This window comes from Squalius cephalus, assembly GCF_949319135.1.
Source record: "Squalius cephalus genome assembly, chromosome: 22".
In the NCBI taxonomy this organism is placed as follows: domain Eukaryota; kingdom Metazoa; phylum Chordata; class Actinopteri; order Cypriniformes; family Leuciscidae; genus Squalius; species Squalius cephalus.
In genome coordinates, this window is record NC_137143.1 from 15,464,845 (window position 1) to 15,487,842 (window position 22,998).

Here is a 22,998-nt window from a genome sequence, read left to right on the forward strand (position 1 = left end):
ATATAATAAATATGTTTGACTTGATTTTTATTTGTGTTCATCCAGTCTGAGTTGCCTTTATTTTCACTTCTCAGTATTTCGTCACAACATGGCGACGCACTCAGATGCCAGGCTCGAATTAAACACTGAAAACACACAGGTACCGTACCTCAACCTGCTCACTGTTGAGCATTTATTTAAGATATAACATCATTAACATGTCTAACGCTATGAAAGATTTGCTACACGCACAGGAAGGGAAACTGTCGTCATAAATGTGTGTTATTTACGAAGGAAGTAGCTTTAGCCCGCTAACCAGCAGACAAGCCAACTTAAAAAAAGCACTTTCAACTTACGCTATCAAAACATCAAGGCTAACCATTGCGATGTACAATAGCGAAGTGTTTTACTTTTAGCGCTGACATAAGAGTGACGGTATGGATTTTCATTTTGAATCAGTGATAAGATAATAAATGTGTTGAATGCACGCGCATGTGTGATGAACAGGGTAAATGTGGAGTTAGCGAGTTAGCCTGAGGTTTACAGCTTTACTGATTTCACGACAGTATTATTTTTAGTGTTAATATTTTATCTGAGCTTTGATACCCTTAATAAATTGACATTTTAAACTCTCAACCCAGGGAAATTGATGAATATGAGGCTCGTTTGCCACTCATTTAGGGGCTTGCCATAAAATTTAACATGATAATTAATTATATTTCTAAATAAACAATATAGACTGCTAGTATATGTTAGGAAAGCTACGTACGCTTGAATTTTAATCATTTAATATTCATGTAATTGTCAGTGTTGACGCATTTTCTGTTGCACAGATTATTAGTTGGCACGTGCTTTGAATAAATGCCTCATTGGTCTCATTTGTTCATGTCTTAACCCGTTCCCTCGAATTTTGCTTGTTCTGGTTATAATATAACTTTCTGGCTGTGGCTCAAAGTTAAACCCTTGTGAGGTGAGCTTCTTTTCAGACGTGTGAGAGATGCCCCCAAAAAGCTGCCTATGTAGGGAGCTCACTGGGATTTGAGACAGCCAGATTCGCGTGAGCCTGTGCAGTCTATGCAGCACGTGTTCATCTGTCTGTTCCTGTATATACTGAGTTTGTTTGCACTTGGCTTTGTTCGCAATAAAAATCTTGGCCAATGTACTAGAACAGGCATCTTTGTATTGGATGCGCAATATGTCACTTAAATCAACTTAAATGCAGTGAGTCAGGGGTTAATGTCAGTGTTAGCTTGGTTAACTTAAATTCATTTCAAAAGTTTTTTTGCATTTACACCATCAGGGCACTAAAGTCATGGACGAAATCATCGGGGTCTGCGGTTTAGAGGCCAGGGGACACGTTGAAGGGAGCAGTTCACCTCTGGATGTGGAGACTCCATCCCAGGATAACATGGAAGATTTTGTGGGGCTGGTGAGCAGTGAGGAGGAAAGAGGGGAGACGCCAGGAAGGGAAGATAGCAACCCTGACCCCCTCGATGGGGAGTTGGACCCTAACGCTGAGAAAACCAAGGACCAAAAATCCTTCGGTTAGTATTCACCATTAAAGGAATGTTTCAGGTTTCATGCAATAAATAAACAGGGCCCCAAATGACTTTAAGCCATAGATTTTTTTAAAGTTGTGATAGGATGACTCATTTTAACAGGTTATTCTATGCTTTATTCTTCCCTTTTTGTCGTAGGCAAAGAGGTTTTGTTGCTGATGCAGGCGCTTCATACTTTAGCCACCCCAGAAGAGAAACTTGCTGCCCTTTGTAAGAAATATGCAGACCTGGTATGTATTTGGGGTTAGAGAAATGATATTGCACAACAATAGACATATTTCATAATTAATGTCTTTACAGAGAGGGTTCACTCAGAAAACTAAATTTGCAATCCAAACACGTATGATTTATTCTCCAAGTATTATACAATTCATGTATATGAAATAGTAATATGACGTGCTGAAATGCATTTTTTAGTGAAACAAAATGTACGTTTTAATTTAGCTGAAAACTGAAAATAAGGTTTTGGTAATTAAATTTGGTTAATTGTGTAATTACATTTACGGATTTGGCAGATGATTTTATCCAAAGTGACTTACATTTAAGGATACATTTTCTTTATCAGCTCACGCATTCCCTGGGAATCGAACCCATGACCTTGGCATTGCTAGCACCATGCTTTACTGTTTGAGCTAGAGGAATCTTTTAATTGAATTTGGTATTCAAATTCAGGATACTTCAGGATATCGTGTTCCCTGGTGATAAATTAAAAACAATTTTTTTCTAGTTTTGCTACTTTAGAAATAGGCTAGACGTTGAATCCTCATTGTGTGCATGAAATAGACATTGAAACAGTCAATTCATTTCGGCTGAATATTTTGGGTTGCTGAAATTTCAGTGCATGATGACTAAATACTAATGTGTCTTCCTGGGACAGCTGGAGGAGAGTCGCAGCATGCAGAAACAGGTGAAGGTGTTGCAGAAGAAGCAGAACCAGGTGCTGAAGGAGAAGATCCACTTGCAGAGCGAGCACAGCAAGGCTGTCCTGGCACGCAGCAAACTGGAGAGTCTTTGCAGGGAGCTTCAGCGCCATAACAAGACCCTGAAGGTAGAGCCCACATTTGATTTAAAGATTCATGTTGGTCTTAAGGCCGGGACACACCAAGCCGACGGTCAGCGAGCCTCTGTCGGGCTAGTTTTTGCGGTGTGTTCCACTCGTCCGCTGTCGTCAGGCTCAAGTCGGTGGCAGTTTGCCCGATTCAGCATGTTGAATCTGCGTTGGGGCCATTGGTGAGAATGGGAACTATGATTAGATATTCAGTTTAGCGAACGAGTCAGTGCACGAGAATTAAAGGCCCACTGAAGTGCCTTGGAACAAGCAGTTTTGTATGATGCATTGATGTAATTTCCACTGAAACTGGAAGCTAAGGTGGGACATATTGAATGGCTCCTCCCCCTTTTCAAATAGCCAATAGCGTTTAGTTTACCTCACAGACTGCAATTCGTACTTGACAGCACCATGGAAGCGAATCCGAACGCTGATGATACGTTGGATTCAATAGTAGAGGTGTGAATAAATTCTAGACAATTAATTTTTAACCAACATACAGTTGGAAAACTGAATAAAACTTGAGCGTTTGAGCAACTGAACACACATCTCCAACCCGTATTGCTCCGTGACTTGTTAAAGATAGTGATGGGTCGGTCATGAACGATTCGTTCATTTTTGTGTTGACCACGCATGCGCAACATCCGATAGGTTCTGTACTGGAAAAAGAAATGATTAAGTTCACATCTCGAGTCTTCGGGTTCGGGTTTGAGTCTTTCGTTCTTCCTGTCAGTGCCATAGAGGCTATGCAGTCAGTAACGAAAAGACAAATGATTAGTTCATCTCTCGAGTCTTTGGGTCTGAGTCTTTCGGTCTTTTATCACGTGATGAACGAATGACTCGAACCCGAAGACTCAAAAGATGAACTAATCAATTCTGTATCCGTTACCGACTGCATAGCCCAGCCTATATGGGGCTGTCACGTGATGAACGAATGACTCATACCTGAGGTCGATAGACTCGAAACGTGAACTAATCAATTCTGTATCCGTTACTACAGACTGCATAGCTCAGTTTATGAAGATGTCCCGGGATAAATGAAAGACTCAGATCGGGAGGAGAGGTAATCTAACGGACTGCATAGGCTGAAGACCCAGATAAATGAATTAATCGTTTCTGTTTCTCATAATTTGGCCTTTTCCTTGCATTGCAATTTTTTTCTTATTCTAAATGCGATCAACATTTGATGTGTTTGGGGAATTTGGCTATTAACATGTAACATTTTAAATACATTCTGCTGAAATAAACGAAATGACTCGAAAAAAGATTCGTTCATTTTGATGAACGAGATTCAAAGATCCGAGTCAGTAAAATGATCCGAACTTCCCACTACCAGTCAAAGATCGCTTTGGCCAGGTGGTATTTATAGCATAAGGGGGCGGGACACTTTAGATTCTAGAGAGCATTTGATTGGACAGAAGATGTGATGAGAAGCTGAAGACCGCAATGATGTCATAAAAATACGTGATCCATTTTAGCGGAAGCGAGAGACTGTAAGTTTTGAATGCTTATATCTCCTAAATGCGAATTTTGAAAACATTTTTGGAACACACCAGCTTATTCATAACCTAAGGGAAACATATTCATACTACAAGCTAAAAAAATCATAATTTTGATTTCAAGGGGCCTTTAAAGCGAAAGAGAGCAAGAAAGTCAAGACAGCACAGACAGAAGGCTGATCTATTGTAACCTATCTGAGCATTCCAAAACGCTATTATTTTCATAACAACATGAGCTGCTTAAAATGAAGAAAGTTATCAATATAACTGATATATTGGTGTGTCCCAGGCTTAAGTTTAACCAGATAACCATTGTGATAACAGGAGGAGAACGCTCAGCGGTTCAGGGAGTACGAGGAGCGGCGGAAGGAGGCGACGTTGCACTTCCAGATGACGCTCAATGAGATTGAGGCCCAGATGGAGCAGCACAACTTGCATAACAGCAAACTGCGGCAGGAGAACATGGAGCTGGCTGAGAAACTCAAGAAGCTCATTGAGCAGTACGAGCTCCGGGAGGAGGTGAGGCAATATCTGTCAAATATGTAAAATGGCTGTTATGCTCTGGTTAAGTCCTCAGAGAATTATGAGGTGCAGAGGTTTCATTTGTTCTGTACTCTGTAAATGTTGAGATGTTTTATTCATTCATATTGCTTCTGAGATATGACATTTCAGTAGTCATGGCTGGTTGGGTTGGTGGACATGTGACAGCCAAGAATATTTGCTGCTGTTTCATTTCATGGTTTTACATTATATTTGCTTAATTCTAAACGTGTTCCTCAGACATGCAGTGTCTGAGGATGTTTTGCATGTTGAGCTCATACCAAATGTGCAACCTCAAATGAAATCATTATGATGCAGCTGGTGTTCACTGAATAAACACATAATCACATCTATGTATGCAGGATTATGCGTAACGTACATTGCCGGTGATTTAATGTTTTTGAAAGAAGTTTCTTATGCTCACAAGGCAGCATTTATTTAATCAAAAATACAGTAAAAACATTAATATTGTTTTCAACATTTATAATAAGAACCATTATTAATAGAGCAGAAAATCAGCGTATCAGAATGATTTCTGAAGGATCATGTGGCACTGAAGACTGGAGTAATGATGATGAAAATGCAGCTTTGCTGTCACAGGAATAAATGTCATTTTAAAGTGTATTAAAATAAAAAAAAGTTTTTTTAAATTCGAATAATATATTTATCACAATATTACACAGCAGCTTTAAGAAATATTGATTATTCCAAACTTTTAACAGGTAGTGCAAATGATCACTTTATCAGGCTTTAATGTGGATTCAGAAACATGTGAGTTTATCACAAATAAAGATAATACTTTAAAATTGGTCATGGCGTTTCAGGCTTTGAATAACAGCTGAGCAGATTTTTCAAAATTCACATCAGTTGACCATCAGCATGCGCCCTCTAGAGTTTTATTACTGATAATTAATGATTTGCACTACGAATCAGTGTGTTTATGATTACAATGAATTAAAAATATAGATGCAAGCAGCAGTTAACAGGGTTCAAGTGTTTTAAGCACATGCAAAAAAAAAAAAAAAAAGTATAACGTTTTATTTAGCAAGCCTGTAACCACCTACATTATAGATGGAATATATGGTTTTTTAAATCTTTTTAACAATTATAGCGCCACTATTGTCCGATCTCATTGGCTACAGCATTTCGCACTTGAACCCCTAAAAATCCCTACAAAAACAATAGTTTCAGCGCATTGCGTTTGAACCCCTAATTGTATGACAACAAATACTAGTTTGCAGTATCAAGCAGCATAATGGACTGTTTTTCTATAGCTAAAATATCTAGAAATGGATGGCACTGGAATCCTTGCACATCTTTTGAAGAATAATATGAATGTGACATTTGTCTTTACCCAGCACATCGACAAGGTGTTCAAACACAAGGAACTGCAACAGCAGCTGGTGGATGCTAAACTCCAGCGGACGGCTGAACTGATGCGAGAGGTGGAGGAGAAACAGCAGAGAGAAAGAGAGTTTGTGAGTATCCTTGTAATAATCCTAATCCTGTTTTTGTGCTGGGCTTAATCCTGAAGGATTGGTACTTCAAACCAAGGAGATCTATAATATGTGGCTAAAGCTTTAGCATTCCCATTCATAACAATGGCAGTTGCTTGGTTGACGTGAAACCACCTAAAGTATGAGACATGAAATCTGGCATGTTTGGTCACTTCTGCAACCAAGTTTATTTGAGCTAATCATTTAAGCTATAAATAACATGTGACTAAGGCTGCACAATTAATCGCAATAAAACCGCACGCGATTTGGCAAAGGCTGCGATTATTTTGATGCGTGCTGCTTTTTCAAATGCACGTTATGCGTGACTCAAACCCAGTGCTTTCAGATGGAGCAGCGTTTACAGAGCCGTACATCAATGACAAACTGCGCATAAAAAATAATCGCAGCCTTTGCGATTTCAAAATCGCGATAAGTCAAATCAGTTTAAGTGCGATTACATGGAAATTGCGATTAATGGTGCAGCCCTACATGTGACTAAACAGAAGGGTTGGGAATCAAAAATCGATTCCAATTCTGTAGGTCAGGAATCGGATAATTGTTATAAAATTTTCATTTTGATTCCTCTTATCGATTACTTTGTGTGCATTTTAATATGACTTTAAACCATTCAAGCGCAAGAAGACCCATGCGCTGTTTTCTGTGCTGCACACATATCCAAAAACGTGCACACAAAAAGCCACCTCTCATACTGTATAATGCGCAATACTCAACTGAGTTTTCTTCCTTCCTTTTCTTTCTTTTTTGCACTTGAATGGACAAATACACTCAAAAATATGTCAAAATATTCTCGTAACAGTCAGTTAACTGTCGTAACTGTCGTAACTGTCTTGAGTGAACATAAACGGTTGATAAAGAAAACGCATGTGTAACAGTATATTGGATCCATGCAGCTCTTAAAGTGACAGCAGCCTCAAATTCCTGCTGCCGTCTCCATTACAACGTTAATCAAACAACAAAAGACAAAGACAATATTCACTCGGTGTTCTTGACTGAATAACTTTTGTAACTATATTTGTAATGTACATTTCATTTTAGGGCTGCATGATATTGAAGAAAAATGCGATGTGCGATAACTAATTAAATAATGCGATATGCGATACGATAATGCTTAAAGGGATAGTTCACTTTGAAATTAAATTTTGGTATGTTTTAGCTTACCTCAAGGGCATCCAAGATGTAGGTGTCTTTTTTTCCTCAGTAGTTTCAATTTTGATATTTTTAGGTCAAACCGTTCTTGTCTGACAGTCATATCATGCAGGTCTATGGTCACGGTCTCAAAGAGCATGCACAGAGTCCAAATTATAACAATTCCCCATCGTCCAAATTAAACAATTCCCCATCGTTAGTACACATTGATGGCCTAAGACACGAAACGAGCGGTTTGTGTGAGAAAACGAACAGTATTTATATCGTTTTTACCTCTTACAACACAACCACGTCCAAATGATCTGAGGGCGCGAGCGCATCCTGCTGTGTGTCGTGTGCGCAGACTGGTGCATAGATATATACACTAGATGTCGCCTTGGCTACGGCAGTTCATTGGAATGAATGTCTTTAATGCGTTTTGTTTAAATTTATATGCATTTAAATTTAATTTATATGCATATTGCGATATATACATTTGCGATATTTAGATAATTTCGATATATTGTGCAGCCCTATTTCATTTATAAAATGCAGTGTTATTTTACATTTGAACACAGTTTCTGTACCTGAATACCTGCAAATCTTAAAACACTGTTTATTTTAAGTGTTTGTTCAGTTGTTTTTTATTTGTGCGATTGCTAATTTGTTTATTTGTTCTTTTTTAGTTACTGAGTCTTTTTTTTTTTACTTTATTGCAATCGAAATTGGGTATATATAAGAATTGGAATCGATAAACAGAATCGTAATTGTTAAAATTCAAGCGATACCCAACCCTACTAATCACTCTTGTCATCATAATGCTGATTGGTTGATCTATATTCTCTGTTCAGCTTCTGAAGGATGCGACTGAGTCGAGACATAAATGTGAGCTGATGAAGGAGCAGGAGCATCAGTTAAAGCAGCAGCTCACTCTGTACATGGACAAGTTTGAGGAGTTTCAGACCACCCTCGCTAAAAGCAACGAGGTCTTCACCACCTTCCGACAGGAGATGGAGAAAGTGAGTGTGCAGGAACTGTGAAGTCTCAGCAGAAGTTTCTTGTGCTCACCAAGGCTGCATTTATTTGATAAAAAATACAGTAAAAACAGTAATATTGTAAAATAATATTACAATTTAAAATAACTCTTTTCTATTTCTAATATATTTTAAAAATGTAATTTATTCCTGTGATGCAAAGCTGATTTTTTTAATGCCCGGCTTCAATGTCACATGATGTTTTAGAAATCATTCTAATATGATGATTTGTTGCTCAAGAAACATTTCTTATTAATAGTGTTGAAAACAGTTGAGCTACTTTATTTTGTGAAAACTGGTACATTTCATTTGGTTCTACATTTTCACATTATTCCAAACATAAAGCTTTCGGACAATGAAGTGATTAGTACTTATTGTTTAAAAGACAATCAAAGAAATGCTTGAAAAATATGATGTTATAATTATTTTATGGAAAGGCATGATTTGCATAAAAAAACTATTTTCTGTGACTGATCAGATGACAAAGAAGATCAAGAAGCTTGAGAAGGAGACCACGCTATGGAGGACCAAATGGGAGACTAACAACCAGACTCTACTGCAGATGGCAGAAGAGGTGAGAGGAATAATAGAGCTGTTGTGTTTTTTAAACCCGCAGCATATACTAAAGGTTTGTGTTCAGGGAAGGAGGCGGCGGGAACCGGCGAATGTTAAACATAACTTTAATAATAAAATAAACATAGAGAACAAAACGAAAGTAAAGCAGCAGCAGCAGCTCCTCATGGACCACTGCAGCATTAACTAAAATAAAGCGGCAACATAAAGTCCAGGCCTGGTCCTCTCTCCTCCTTCACTGTCGTCACTCCTCCTTTTATCCTTCCGGTGCTCCTCCATGGGACTTGAGACCGGTGTGGTGCACAGGTGATGCTCATTAGCACTCGCGCCACCAACCTCGCTCCATTCCCACTGCTCTTGGCCCCGCCCTGCTTGCAACAAAGTTGTAGAACAAAGTTGTTTCTTCCCTTTTATGTACTGTACTGTACTGTAAATCTACAAGTAATTTTAATTACAGACTCAGTGACACATTCTCCTTCAGAAATCATTCTAAAATGCTGATTTGATGATCAAGAAACATTTCTTATTTTTATCTGTTGAAACCTGCTGATTAATGTTTGTGGAAACCATGATTTGTTTTGTTTGAATAGAAAGTTCAAAAGAGCAGCGTATATTTGTGATTAATTGATTTGATCTTTTGCAACATTATTAATGTTTACGGTCCCTTTTGATCAATTTAATGTGCCCTTGCTGATTGCTGAAATTGCTACTTTCATTTGTCTCGTAGAAAACAGTGCGGGACAAGAATTACAAGGCCCTCCAAGGCAAACTGGATCGTCTGGAGAAGCTTTGCAGGGCCCTGCAGAGAGAACGCAACGACCTGAACCAGAAACTCCTGGCCCTTCAGGTCCCAGCGAAAGATCCTGAGGAAGAAGGTACAGGGCCTCCTGACCCCCAGCCACAAGTGCTCTCCAACCCAGAGATGGAGAGAGAGGTGGAGGGAGAGATGGAGGGTTTGGTGCCTGAAACAGAGAAACTTGGGCTTCAGCCTGAGGAATCAGGCACCACCTCATCCAGACAACTCATTGACGACTGAGCCTGGCCTTCTGGTGCCCTTTCTTTTCTTTTCTTTTTTCTTTGTGGAGGTATATATTTTTGTCTAACAATTATTATCATAAAATATGTGAGAAAAAAGCAGGACATTAGTGAAGACGCTGACTGCTCTATACGTTGGTAATCGAGCACTTTTTACTCCCTGTTTTTTATCACATTGTATTTTCGTAGGAAATGGTCATGTGGTCCAAGGCGGCCACCATGCAGCTTTGTTTCGTATATATATTTTTTTCTTTTTTCTCCACCCTCGCCTCCCCCCAATCTGTTTCCAGCCCTTTCCTGTTCAGCTGTGCTGTGGTTGCACATCTTTCGTTTCTCTTTAATAAAATGTAGCTCTTCGCTCTGACCTCTAGAATCTGAATAAATCATTTTGGATGCATATAATGTTTAATATTGCTATAATAACCGTACATAGTCAACTAGCCAGTCCAGCTCTAGATGACCAGATAACCTTGAGACTGGAGAAACAGGGCATTAATAATAGAGGTGAGATACATTAACACACACTTACCTTCTCATTGGCACTTTGAGTCAGAGCCAAGACTTATTCATGACAAGTCACGCTTCTATTGCTTTGACTAAAATGGACATGAAATGGACTTTTAAAGGAAGATACATGTCTTATAAATAAGAGAGGGGTCAAGACTTCTCACCGCCTGTGACTGGTTTTCATATGAGAATCTGATTAAGGGCTAGTTTGGCTTTGAAAAAGGCTGCTACATCTCCAACAATTATGTGAAATACTAGGGTCAAACAGTCTCTCTGAAATTTCTACGATAGGGACTTTTTTGTTGTATGACAGATGAAGAGAAACGCATTACCAACAGAAAATGTAAAATGCCACGTGCATTTATATTACGTTAAAATTCACTTCAACTTTGCAAACCCATTTATGTAAGAAACAGGGTAGTTTTTATTGAATCAGGGTTTCCAAGCCACTTCAAGCCAGTTGGATGTTTTTTTGTTTTTATTAATTGGTTGATTTTTTTTTTCTTTTCTCTTCTTAATACTTAAGATTTTTTTGAATAATGGCATATTGTTTGCTGAAAGAACAAGATTAGTTGATAATCTCCTTCCTGTGGTTGGTTTTATTATCCTGATTCTGCTGTTGATTAGTCCTAATAATAGCTTTTGTTTTAATTGGATTTTTTATTTTTGTTAAAAGGGTATTTCATCCAAATATCATAATTTATTTGCCCTCATGTCTGGCTAAACCTGTATGACGAAATTTTTTTTTCCCAAAGATTTTCAACTGTTTTTGTCCATATAATGAAAGTTAATGATTGACTTTCATTGTATGAACAGAAAAAAAAAAAAAATTCAAAACCTTTTATGTCAAAGGTTTGGAACAACATGAGGGTGAGTAGTTATTATTATTTTTTAGTCTAACAACGCAAAACTTTCTCATTTTAAAAGGGGCCTTGACACATTTGATACTGAATATTCTGAATGTGATTCTCTTTTTTGGACTTTCTAATGAACAACTATAAAATGTCTGTTATTCAATTCTTTACATTCAATGCTAAAGTGTTCTGAAGAGCTGCAAACATTCTCAATATTGCTAATGTGAAACTATATGTCGAGAACTGAACTTATGAATGTAGAAGTTGCCAATTTCCTGTCTAAACTAACAGCCTCACAGCCCTTTAAGATCTCGGTGGTGTTTCTCAAAAAAATCGTGAGCTAAATTGATTTGTGGAAGCAATTATCTATATGCTTACGATGCTTTTGGGAAACCCAGCACTGGTCATTATCACGTCGAGGACACAGGGTCTAGAAACATTTGCCTCTTCAGGTCCATTATAACATTTGCTTCTGTTCATGTTCTGATCTGAACCTCACACTGGCCAGTACATTCCTCAACACTGAATCCAACAAAACTCATACAGCATTTTCATTCAGTGCTCATTGAACATGATAATCTACTTTTAGTTGAACTAACCACATATGTGTTTTGTAACCTAATGGATGATTGCAAAGTCACATAAGTTTAGAAGTGCAAGATGTTTTCTGCAAAAGTTGGCTGACAGGTCTGAATGTGTTTAACTTGCCAAACTGTAAAACTCAACAATGGAAATGTAGATCTTCACCAGCTTCCATCACTTCTGTTTTTGTTCTCTATATAAAAATCCTGTATTTTTTTTTTTTTTTTTTTCATTATCTAATCTCAAATTTTGGATAAGAATGTTGATTTTTATTATAAGAACAGCACTTGATTTGTGTAGATTTCCTTGATGTAAGTTTCACCTCAGTCAAATATTTTCTCACCTGCAGAAGTCTGTGAGCTATTATTTTGAGACATACATCTGTATTTGGGGTCATGCTCATTCTAAATTTGTGGAGTTGTTGGTAGTCATTTGTATCGCTACTGCTTTCTTTTTGGCACTGCAGATTCTCAGGTTATGCAATAAATCTACCTCTTCAGGTAAAGACATACTGTGAAAGAAGCTCGAGAGCTTTTCTTTCTCCCCCAGCTCAGCCCGTGACCCCTCTGAGATTGTACAACGCTCTTGTAGTTCTGTCTTGCTTTTCAATAAAACAGTTTTGTAGAATCTTCCTTCGTCATGCCTTGTTTCTCCTCATCTTCACGTGCCCAGACACAGTAGTACTATGTAACTATTTAATTACTATAAAAATTAGCATTCACACAAAATATGTAGCTTCAGATGTCCAAAAAATAAAAAATCCAACAGTTGATCTGTAGTTTATTTTCATAAGTGAATTAAGTACAGAAAATTATCAACAATTTAGGAATACAAAATCATTCTAAAAGTTATTACAAAAGATTTATTGCAAATTGACACCAAGGTTTATGCACAAAAACAAATTTGAATTGTGATGAGCCACACCAGGCCGTAACTTCTCAGAAGTGATTGAACAAGTGGTGCAGTCTTTCTCCAAACCATCTGAGGACAAACTTCTCTACTGGGTGTGGGCTGAACCTTTTAGTCTACAGAAGGACCCTGTGATGGATAAAGTATCTGCTATGTATGGAGTAGAAAGTAAGAGGATGGATTTTACTGAATAATGCTGAAAAGCAAAAGCTGGAGTAAGAAGCCATGAAAGGGTTGTAGATTTTTAATGAGATCAGTTATGACGCCTGTCCCTCCAGCTCCGACGCGGGGGTGTCTGGCTCTTCATCGTTGTAGATGTTCTCAGCCTAAACGAGAGAAGTTTATGATATCAGTGCAAAGTCCTAATATCAAATACATAAAAAAAAAAAACATCCTCAAAATAAATGGAAATCTTAAGAATCTACAGTTTTGCTGTACTTACCATCTGCCATACTTGCATAATGTTGTCCTCTGACACAGAACAGATTACCCAGGGTTCATTTGGGTTCCAGGAGAAATCTGAGATCTTAGCTGTATGCCCACCATGAATGAACTGCCAAAACAAACAAAAGTGGATTATTAGACTGTCAAAATTGGCTCTTTGATACCAAGCAGAAAAAATAAAAAAGTTTGTACAGGATCAGTAGTACCGTATACGTTGTTCATTATAATGGAATTTCTAACTTCGAAACGATACCTTGAAATATATCAATATTGCATACCATGGGGGGAAATTATTTACATGTATACTGCCATATAGATATTTTCAATATTATCTCACAATTTTTGTACATGCATTGAAATTCTATCAATATTTTCAAGCTTCAAAAATGATACACATCAGGTAAGAAATACTACAGAAATTGAAGTAATCAAATGTAAAATAACACTGGATAGTCTTCATTGTAAAAAATAAATACAGATTAATCCTTACAATTAAAGTAAAAAGTTATTCAGCGAGTGATTTTCTCTTTTCTTTTGTTCATTGATTAACAGGAATATATTAGGCTGCTGTCACATTAAGACCGAATGCATGGATCCAATACACTGATACACATGCGTTTTCCTCGGTTTACCTTCAATCAAGACACTGTGTTTATGTAAATACTCGCCAAGACGAGCATTTTGACAATTTTCTCAAGCGGTTTAAGAGGCAACTTTATGTGTGTGCGCTTTGACTGTGACTGTGAAATCTGAGTAGTAGTAAAATTATGCGCTATACCCACAATCCCACATTGAAATTCATGCCCTATAACACCAACACTATCAGAGTGCATTGAGACGAGTGAGTGTGTGTGTGTGTCAACTCGCTGTCGGAGAGAACAGAGAGCAATAAAGCGCAGATGGTATCGATGTATTGATTTAATATTGGACCCCATTTACCTTGAGTTAAATTTACCATTTCTGACAACACTACTCAAGATATTATTACTTTTATTCAGAAAGGATGTATTAAATTGATCAAAATTGACAGTAAATACATTTCTTACAAATATTTCTATTTTAAATAAATGCTTTCTTTTGAACTTTCTATTCATCAGAATGATTCTCTCCATTTAGAATTTATATTCAATCAGAATCCTTAAAAATGCATCAGTTTCCACAAAATTATTAAGAAGCACAACTTTTTTCAATATTGATAAAAATGATTTTTGAAGGATCATGTAACTCTGCAGACTGGAGTAATGATGATAATTTCAGCTTTGCTATTCAGGAATGAATTGCATTTTATATTAAATAGAAATCTGTTATTTTAAATTGTAATATTCCACAGTATTACTGTCAAAAACTGTATTTTTGATCAAATAAATACAGCATTGATGAGCATAAGAGAGTCTTTCAAAAACATTACAATCTTACAAACCCCCCAAAAATGTAAAATATATAATCCTATATTAATTATCAATTAATATATATTAATTAAATATGTTATGTACACTTGTATTCAACTTTATACTAAAATAGAGTGTGATCAATAGTGTGTTTTTTGCTGTGGTATTGAAATAGTTATCAATAATCATATCATTATAGCTCTATCTGTCACAATAAATATTTTCAGCAAATCTATCTCGACTCACCAGCAGCTCAGGTGGCCCGTCCTCGGCGTCCTCCGCAGACTGCTCTTCTCCAATTTTACTAAAGGACATAAATGTAACGATGCTATCAATATATGATAAAAGCATTTGTGGATACAGTTAGCACAAATGAACGGTTCAAATTAAACCAGGAATGAGCATCAAGAAAGAAAAAAAGTATATTTTCAGGATCAATTATAAAAGAGTATTAATGCCATACCTCAGGTCCCAAACATTGAGGCGTCTGTCTGTGCCACTGGAGGCCAGGATGGTCTCGTTATGAGGAGACCACTGGACCTGTCAAGAGCATCAGCATTATTATTATTATAACTACACTATTGCTTACGGATTGCATGTTGTTATATTGTAACAGAATCTTGAGTTACCTGGAAGATTTCATCCTTATGTGACTCAAAAGAGTGAAGCTTCAACTTCAGGTTGCGCAGATCCCACAATGCAACAGTCTACAGCCATAAACAAACAGTGAGCATGTCATTTTTTTTTTTTAAACCATTTTGTTATTTTTTTCTGAATCATGCACACTATTAAATACATAGAGTATACTTTAAAAGTTTATGCATTAGGCTGTATGCATACATCAAAACTGATGTGTACTTTGGGCTTAAACAGATAGTTCACCCAAATATGAAAATTCTGTTATTAATTACTCACCCTCATGTCGTTCTAAACCCATAAGACTTTCGTTCATCTTCAAAGCACAAATGAAGATATTTTTGATGAAATCTGAAAGATTTGTCTGCACAACTACCACTTTGATGTTTCAAAAAGTTTATAAAAAAGATTGTAAACTAATCCATATGAATTGAGCGGTTTATTCCAATTTTAAAGGGATACTCCACTTTTTTTGGAAATAGGCTCATTTTACATCTCCCCCAGAGTTAAACAGTTGAATTTTACCGTTTTCGAATCCATTCAGCCGAACTCCGGGTCTGGGGGTCCCACTTTTAGCATAGCTTAGCATAATGAATTGAATCGGACAAGACCATTAGCATCTCTCTCAAAAAATGAACAAAGAGTTTCGATATTCTTCCTATTTAAAACTTGACTCTTCTGTAGTTACATCGTGTACTAAGACCGACGGAAAATGAAAAGTTGCGATTTTCTAGGCTGATATGGCTAGGAACTATACTCTCATTCCTGCGTAATAATCAAGAAACTTTGCTGCCGTACCATGAGTCCAGCAGGCGTAATGATATGACGCAGCACCTCAGGCGGCATGCACTGCGTCATATCATTACACCTGCTTCACCCGTGGTACGGCAGCAAAGTTTCTTGATTATTACGCAGGAATGAGAGTATAGTTCCTAGCCATATCAGCCTAGAAAATCGCAACTTTTCATTTTCCGTCGGTCTTAGTACACGATGTAACTACAGAAGAGTCAAGTTTTAAATAGGAAGAATTTCGAAACTCTTTGTTAATTTTTTTGAGAGAGATGCTAATGGTCTTGTCCGGTTCAATTCATTATGCTAAGCTATGCTAAAAGTGGGACCCCCAGACCTGGAGTTCGGCTGAATGGATTCGAAAACGGTAAAACTCAACTGTTTAACTCTGGGGTAAAATTAGCCTATTTCCAAAAAAAGTGGAGTATCCCTTTAAGAGACTCGATCGCTTTATATGATAAACAGATTTAATTTAGGCTTTATATAAACATTGATCAGCAAACACAAACAGAAGCTCAACCGAACTTGACATGCGAGAATGAACCTCATTGTTTCTCGCATGTCAAACGAACATGCTTGAGCTTCCGTTTACCACAACTGATGTGTGAGTTGATGACTGTTTATATGTGAATAAAAGCCTAAATTCAGTCTGTTCATCATATAAAGCGATCAAATCTCTTCAGAACATTTGGACTAAACCATTCAATTCATCTGGATTCATTTTACGATCTCTTTATTAACTTTTTAAAGGGTCAAAGTGGTAGTTCTGTAGACTGTCAATGGAGGGACAGAAATCTCTAAGATTTCATTAAAAATATCTTAATTTGTGCTTTGAAGATGAACGAAAGTCTTATGGGTTTGGAACGACATGAGGGCGAGAAATTCTATTTTTGGGTGAACTAACTCTTTAAGGGGATTGTGTCCCCTCCGCATGAGGAAGGATCTCTAAAGCAAATTCTTCCTACAGATGAGTGTGCATGTGTGATTATGTAGATCGCAACATGTACAGACCTTGTCTGCTGAACCACTGGCCAGAATAAACTCGCTGTATGGGTTGAAGGACAGGCAGTTGACTTCGGCCGTGTGGGCGTCCACAGAGTGACTGGGCTTTGATGTGTTATTGGATCGTGTGTCCCAGCTGCAGAAGACAGACATTTCATCGTGTAAGCCACTGAAATCACTTGGACTATTTTAAAAATTGTCTTTACTAACTTTCTGGGCCGGCAAGTTTCAATAACATAGAAGTCAATGGAGAAGTGAGACAGCTCTCAGATTTAATCAAAAATATCCGAAGATGAACGAAAGTCTTACGGGGTTGGAACAACATGAGGGTGAGTAATTACTGAATTAGTAATTACTAATTACTTCTCTTTTTCTAAAAAAAAAAAAAAGTCCTACAGTTTCACTGATTCCTGCACAGCAGAGGGAGACCAGTACGCTTTGCTTACTCACATCATGAGTTTCTGGTCATCAGCCACAGAGCCAAACAGCGATTCATGTAGAAGGTGCCAGGACACATCCTCCACCACAGCTGTGTGCCCTGTGAAGATGGTCTTGGCATCTACTATCTTCCCCTCCTTTGGAACAGCACTGATATCCCACAGACAGATTGTCTAAAGTTGAAGAACAACACATGATCCTACATCATACAAGTTTGTTTGAGTTAAACAGACTTTTAATGCTGGAGGGAATCTCGCCCGTGAAAGCGATGTTGCGGGATGCGCATCAACACACTTTTGTGCTGCTCTGCATTAAAGCTTTTCATGATAGTTGTGTGCAATAAAAGATAATAGTTAGCCTATTTATTTGTTTTATCATATCTATCATGTTTGTTGTCCTATTAAAAATCTGCACCGTACATTGTGAAGAAATGCTGTTTATAGTGTGTATAGCCTATATTTATGTAATTGCAAGGTTTTTTTAATTAAAGGTAATTAAAGGTGACCCATTAAGCAAAATTCAGATGATAATCAAAACCAAACAGATGTTTTTGTCAGAGTATCTGAGGCACAAGCTGTAGTGGCTCCGCCCTCTTCTGGAAAGCAGCAGCTCATTTGCATTTAAAGACACAGGCATGAAAACAGCATGTTTTTCCTTCCACTCAAAAATGCATTTACAACATGGTATAATAAATTATCTGTTGGGTATTTTGAGCTGAAACTTCACAGACACATTCTGGGGACACCAGAGACTTATATTACATCTTGTAAAAAGGGGCATAATAAGTCCCCTTTAAGATTTTAACAGGTATAGATTTTATAAACTGATCAAGAAAAAAACACTGTAATGAGTATCTGCCGATACCTCTACCAATCCAATACCAAGCTTGCAGTACCGTTACTGGTATTGGACATGGAAAAAGTGGTATCGAAATATGTGAGGTCAGTTTGAATTTGAGATCACTCACATGGTCGTCTGATGCACTAAGTAAGTTTCCACTCAGGTTGGGGTTCCAGGACAAACCGTATCCCTCCTTCTGATGTCCCCGCAGTCTCAGGTCTGGACTACACTCTCCACTGGGGTCTGCAAATGGACAACTCAGACATATTAATCAAAGCAAGCGACTTCACAAATGATTTAATATAGGGCTGCAACAACTAGGCTAATCGATAATAATAGACTAATCGGATTATTGATTAATCGCGTTGCTGTCCGACAGTCACGTCACTTTACAGCAGTGAATAACAATTTTCTTAACAAAAACGCACCTGAAAAATAATGGAGGCCAGAGTGTTAGCTGATGCGGGACCAAAGTTGTCCTAGACATGAGCTTAGAAGCTTCAAACAAACTCAGTATTTAACACGCTGTGTCCAGTTTAAGAGCTCAGCATAAAGTGTGAGGTGTTCAACTAAGGCTGCATGATATATCATTTTTGATTTTGCGATATTGCGATGTGTGTATCCGCCATAGTCTCATCGCAGGATGTGCAATGTCAAGTATAGGGATCGCAGTTGATCGGTTCCAGTTCGGAATGCATGTGATTCGATTAATTGCTAAGTTTAACCATCATAGATTGAAAGTTTATCATTTGCATATGTTTTTAAGTCCTGTCAGTTCAAACATCAAGCGCAAGAAGACTGTAACTCGCGCACTGTTTTCTGTGCACGCACACAGAGCCACGCAAACAGCGCGTGAGCACCGAATTCAGGTCTCTTTCTCTTCTTTTGAGCTTGAACGTACACGCAAAATTAAGTCAAAATGCCCGTCTCTGTGAGTATCCTCGTAAACACAGTCGGTTATGAGTTGTAAACAATTGAGAAAGAAAACAGATGTGAATCATTATATCGGATCCATGCATTCATCTTAAAGTGACAGCAGCCCAATATACCCGCAGCAGTTTGTGTCGCCAACGTAAATCAAACAACAAAAGAGAAAGCTTAAGAGAAATAATTCTGATACATTTTGTATATAAATTTTGTTAGATTAAACATGCAGTTTGTTGGACTTATTTCACATGTAGCATTTTAAACATACAAGTACTTGTATTTTCATGAGTGCAGTAACTGTGCGCAAGTTTTACCACTTAATTTTAAGTTTTAAACCCTTTTTTTGCAAATAATGTATATCATAGTCCACATAGTTTCATTGCTTTCAATTTGCATGTTTTAAAGGACAACATTGGGAAGAATAACTTACTTTTAAATAAAATTTGGCTCTTTTTATCTGATTTATCGAAGACGCAATCAACCAATTAATCGATAATTAAAAATCATTATTAGTTACATCCCTAATTTAAAGATACACTGTCACTTTTTTGTTCCAAATGAACAAAATTTAGATAATGAGTCAATACACCATCAGTTCTTCTTCCAAAACCTGTTTTTGTCTTACCCTGATTAACTATAGTAAGCCTATTATAAGTGTTCATATTTTAAACCTGGTGGGATGGTTTTCATTGGAAATAGCGTACATACGTCACTCACCCATGCATGTCTCGTCATATCCGTAAATAGAGAAAAGTTGCTCTGGCTACTTTGACGCGCCGCGTATATGGTGTGAGAGTGGCATAGGTTAGTTGTCACAACGGGTGAGAAATATTTACATAAAGCAGCTAAATCTCGAACCTCCGGGGAATCACCCGTTTAAAAAAGAAATGCAGAACAGAGGAGAGTCTGCTGGCAAAAAGAGAACTCGTAATAAAACAAGAATCAGCATTGCCTTGGCTTTTCAGAGATAGTGAGAACTGAGGGATTTGAAATGTTGTAAAAGTGTGTAGCTTTGTGTAGCTGTCTAACAGAGTTCATTGTAAAGCATTATCTACTGTGAAGGGTCAATTCATTATGGGTTGTTGTAGCTGTGCTGAATTTATTTTCAAGAAACCGTGTCTGGGTTATAATTATTAATGGGTAAAGCTACAGTAACGTCTTCAGCTAGTCAGCTTGAGATCCTTTCCATCTAAACTGGTAATATTTCTTTTAAGTCTAGAAGTGTATATTCATCCGTAGTCACACAAAACTGAAGCCCAACTAAAACAATGTTCTTCCGCAAAATGCATGCAGGTTTTTTTAACCACTAAAGGGCCAAAAGTTAGAGAGTGTACCTTTAAAATATATCAGGGCTTCTTTGAATCAACTGAAAGCCACTGACCTGGTTTAGATGGGTGTTTGGTGTAGTCAAACACCAGCACGTCAGAGGTGGGGGTCTTGGTGGCGATGATGCAGGGGTTTTGTGGCATGTATCTGGCTCTGTTCACTTCTCCTTCATGGTTGATCTTAATCTCAATCTCAATCTTTCCACTCACTGACCCAAACCCTCCAAACTCTGGAGGGGAAAAATTATATACAATCATTATCGTCCAACGTCTGATCTCTGTCCTAGTTTGATCAGCTTTATTTGTGAAAAGTATCAGTTTCAAGCATTCAACTAAATAAAAAATTTACTTTCAAATTCATTGGCCCAGTTTACACTTGGTATTAAAGGGTTAGTTCACTCAAACCTGAAAATTGTCTCATCATTTACACATACTCATGTCATAAACCCATAAGACTTTCATTCATCTTTGAAACACAAAAGATATTTCTAATTAAACCTGAAATCTGTATGATTCGAGCGGTTTAATCCAAGTTTTCTGAAGAGACACGATTGGTTTATATGATGAACAGATTTAATTTAGTCTGCACATATAAACAGTGATCAACCGTGTCTGCCTTTCATTTGGATTACTTTTACAGTGGCTTCATATACTTTTTGAAGCTTGGCATTTTGGTTAAATTTTACTTTCAATAGAGGAAGTCTTAAATATTAAAAATATCATAATTTGTTTTTTCAAAAATGAAAAGTCTTATGGGTTTGGAACAACAAGAGGGTGAGTAAATGAAGACAGGATTTTACATTTTCAACTTAACTATCCCTTTAACACCCATATAAACACTAAATACATGTATAAAAAAGATCCATCACATTCTGAAGTTGTCAAAAATGCATGTGGTCGCATCATATTTGTGGAAAGAACTGAATCTGGATTTCCCCCCAACGTCCTGACCATACCTGCTGAAGAAACACATACACAAAATTGATTTTAGTATAATGACTTCAACACAAAAAATACAAAATTAGCATTCATTTATAGTCAGATCAGCTCTAACCTCCTTTCTCGCTGTCGTAGTGGGACGCGTCAAACTGAGCATCGTCATTAGGGATCTGGACACTGGCGATGACTAAGTGGTTCTGCTCATCCGAAGTGTGTGTGCCCAACACCAGCCGATGAACCGCATAGTCCTTTCCCTCAGGCCTGCACAATGATAGACATTGATTTGTCGAATGCTAGTCATCTGTTATGTTTCAGAAGGTGGACAGGCTTGTTATCGGATTACCTGTTCACATCAGGAAGCCACTGCACCGTTAAACTCGGCCACTCGAGTGCATGTGTCATGACAAGATCGTACAGGAACGGGGTGTTTTTCTTCCAGATCTTGTATTCCTCATTTATTACTCTCTCCTCCACAGCATCATCATACACTGAGAAGAGAGAACAGAAGGATAGATTCAGGCCAAATGCATTCAAATGAACATTTCTCAATAAATGCATTGTGGGAGTGCAGTGGGCAGCAAAAGGTTGCTGTATTCTAATAAATGAGCAGAAACTGAAGTTTAACATGGTAAAGTTCCTCAACTTATAGTTAAACTGCAGCTTATGAATGATGGAGGGAACTTGGAGAACAACAGCATTTCGATCTGATTTGAGAAACCATTATCTGTATTATTCAAGTTAGTAGAATCATTTATCAATGCCAGAGGCTTTAACCAAAGTCAACCGTGAGTACTTGGTAAAAACGTGCTTAGGTTGTGACACTCATTCATTCTTATGTTAAAATGTGGGTCACATCCATTAGCACTTTAGGCTAAAGCTAGCAAACTCTGCCAAAGAAAAAAAATATGCACGTAAATCACAACGAAAAAAGTTTACCTTCTTTGTCTGCCATTTTGGCGTGCTTTTCTGCGGGTTAGCCACTGAATGAATTGTGAGGTTTAAAGCCAAAAAGCAGAAAAAAAACAGGTTTTTAGGGTTTTGCGCTCACGACTCCGTCACTTACAACACCAGCTCGCACATCCCAAAAGCGCAAAATCTAGCTGGTGCTGTCCGATTCACTAGCGAGTCGTTCTTCTGAACCGACTCTTATTTATGATTTGGTCAAACCGATTCACAAAGAGCTACTAAATCACTTACAGATGGCCTTGGGTGGCGTTTAACTAGTGATATAAAAATTAGTATTTAATTCAATTATTATAATTGCTGATTATTATATTCATGAAGTCAAATGGAATATACCTATGTTTTAACGATTTAAAACGTACCTGTCTTGTTTGTACAATTTGCTTGGTTCTCAAAAAATGCTTGAATGTCCAAAAGCAAATGGCTTTGAGTAGGAAATTCTGAATTTGAAATTCATATGAATTATTATTATTATTAATAATAATACTGGGAACAATAAAGGAAATGATGAAACCAAAAAACAGTGAACAATTGATTCAATTAATT

At 37.4% G+C, this 22,998-nt stretch overlaps 2 protein-coding genes across 3 annotated transcripts; one reads left to right on the forward strand and one right to left on the reverse strand.

Moving 5' to 3' along the window:
* The first annotated feature begins 71 nt into the window (after positions 1 to 71).
* On the forward strand, positions 72 to 11,906 carry txlng (taxilin gamma). Of its 2 annotated transcripts, none has more exons than XM_079856801.1 (9): positions 72 to 139; positions 1,280 to 1,523; positions 1,677 to 1,768; positions 2,416 to 2,586; positions 4,410 to 4,604; positions 5,984 to 6,103; positions 8,119 to 8,286; positions 8,780 to 8,875; positions 9,602 to 11,906. In XM_079856801.1, exons 1-9 carry the CDS (start codon positions 89 to 91, stop codon positions 9,908 to 9,910), a joined length of 1,446 nt encoding a protein of 481 aa, XP_079712927.1. In that variant the 5' UTR covers positions 72 to 88; the 3' UTR covers positions 9,911 to 11,906. The 2 variants fall into 2 exon arrangements, with proteins under 2 accessions (XP_079712927.1, XP_079712928.1); XM_079856802.1 differs by lacking the exon at positions 72 to 139 and adding an exon at positions 342 to 414.
* Positions 11,907 to 12,314: 408 nt separating this feature from the next.
* rbbp7 (RB binding protein 7, chromatin remodeling factor) lies at positions 12,315 to 22,614 on the reverse strand. Its single transcript, XM_079856803.1, has 12 exons — positions 22,426 to 22,614; positions 21,833 to 21,977; positions 21,605 to 21,750; positions 20,607 to 20,780; positions 18,426 to 18,541; positions 17,471 to 17,631; positions 17,030 to 17,156; positions 15,223 to 15,300; positions 15,057 to 15,133; positions 14,840 to 14,897; positions 13,204 to 13,314; positions 12,315 to 13,087 (listed from the first exon to the last, which is right to left on the reverse strand). The coding sequence occupies exons 1-12, from the start codon at positions 22,439 to 22,441 to the stop codon at positions 13,019 to 13,021; spliced, it is 1,278 nt and encodes a 425-aa protein (XP_079712929.1). The 5' UTR covers positions 22,442 to 22,614; the 3' UTR covers positions 12,315 to 13,018.
* Positions 22,615 to 22,998: the final 384 nt, after the last annotated feature.

What these genes read in the sequence shown, in the direction of transcription:
- txlng (XM_079856801.1), top strand. Translation starts at nt 89, where the DNA reads ATGGCGACGCACTCAGATGCCAGGCTCGAATTAAACACTGAAAACACA. An exon ending in TAAACACTGAAAACACACAG is followed by an intron (nt 140 to 1,279) that starts GTACCGTACCTC and finishes TTACACCATCAG; the next exon opens with GGCACTAAAGTCATGGACGA. An exon ending in AGTACGAGCTCCGGGAGGAG is followed by an intron (nt 4,605 to 5,983) that starts GTGAGGCAATAT and finishes GTCTTTACCCAG; the next exon opens with CACATCGACAAGGTGTTCAA.
- rbbp7 (XM_079856803.1), bottom strand. An exon ending in TGGCTTCCTGATGTGAACAG is followed by an intron (nt 21,751 to 21,832) that starts GTAATCCGATAA and finishes ATCATTGTGCAG; the next exon opens with GCCTGAGGGAAAGGACTATG. An exon ending in TTATGCAAGTATGGCAGATG is followed by an intron (nt 13,088 to 13,203) that starts GTAAGTACAGCA and finishes TCTCTCGTTTAG; the next exon opens with GCTGAGAACATCTACAACGA.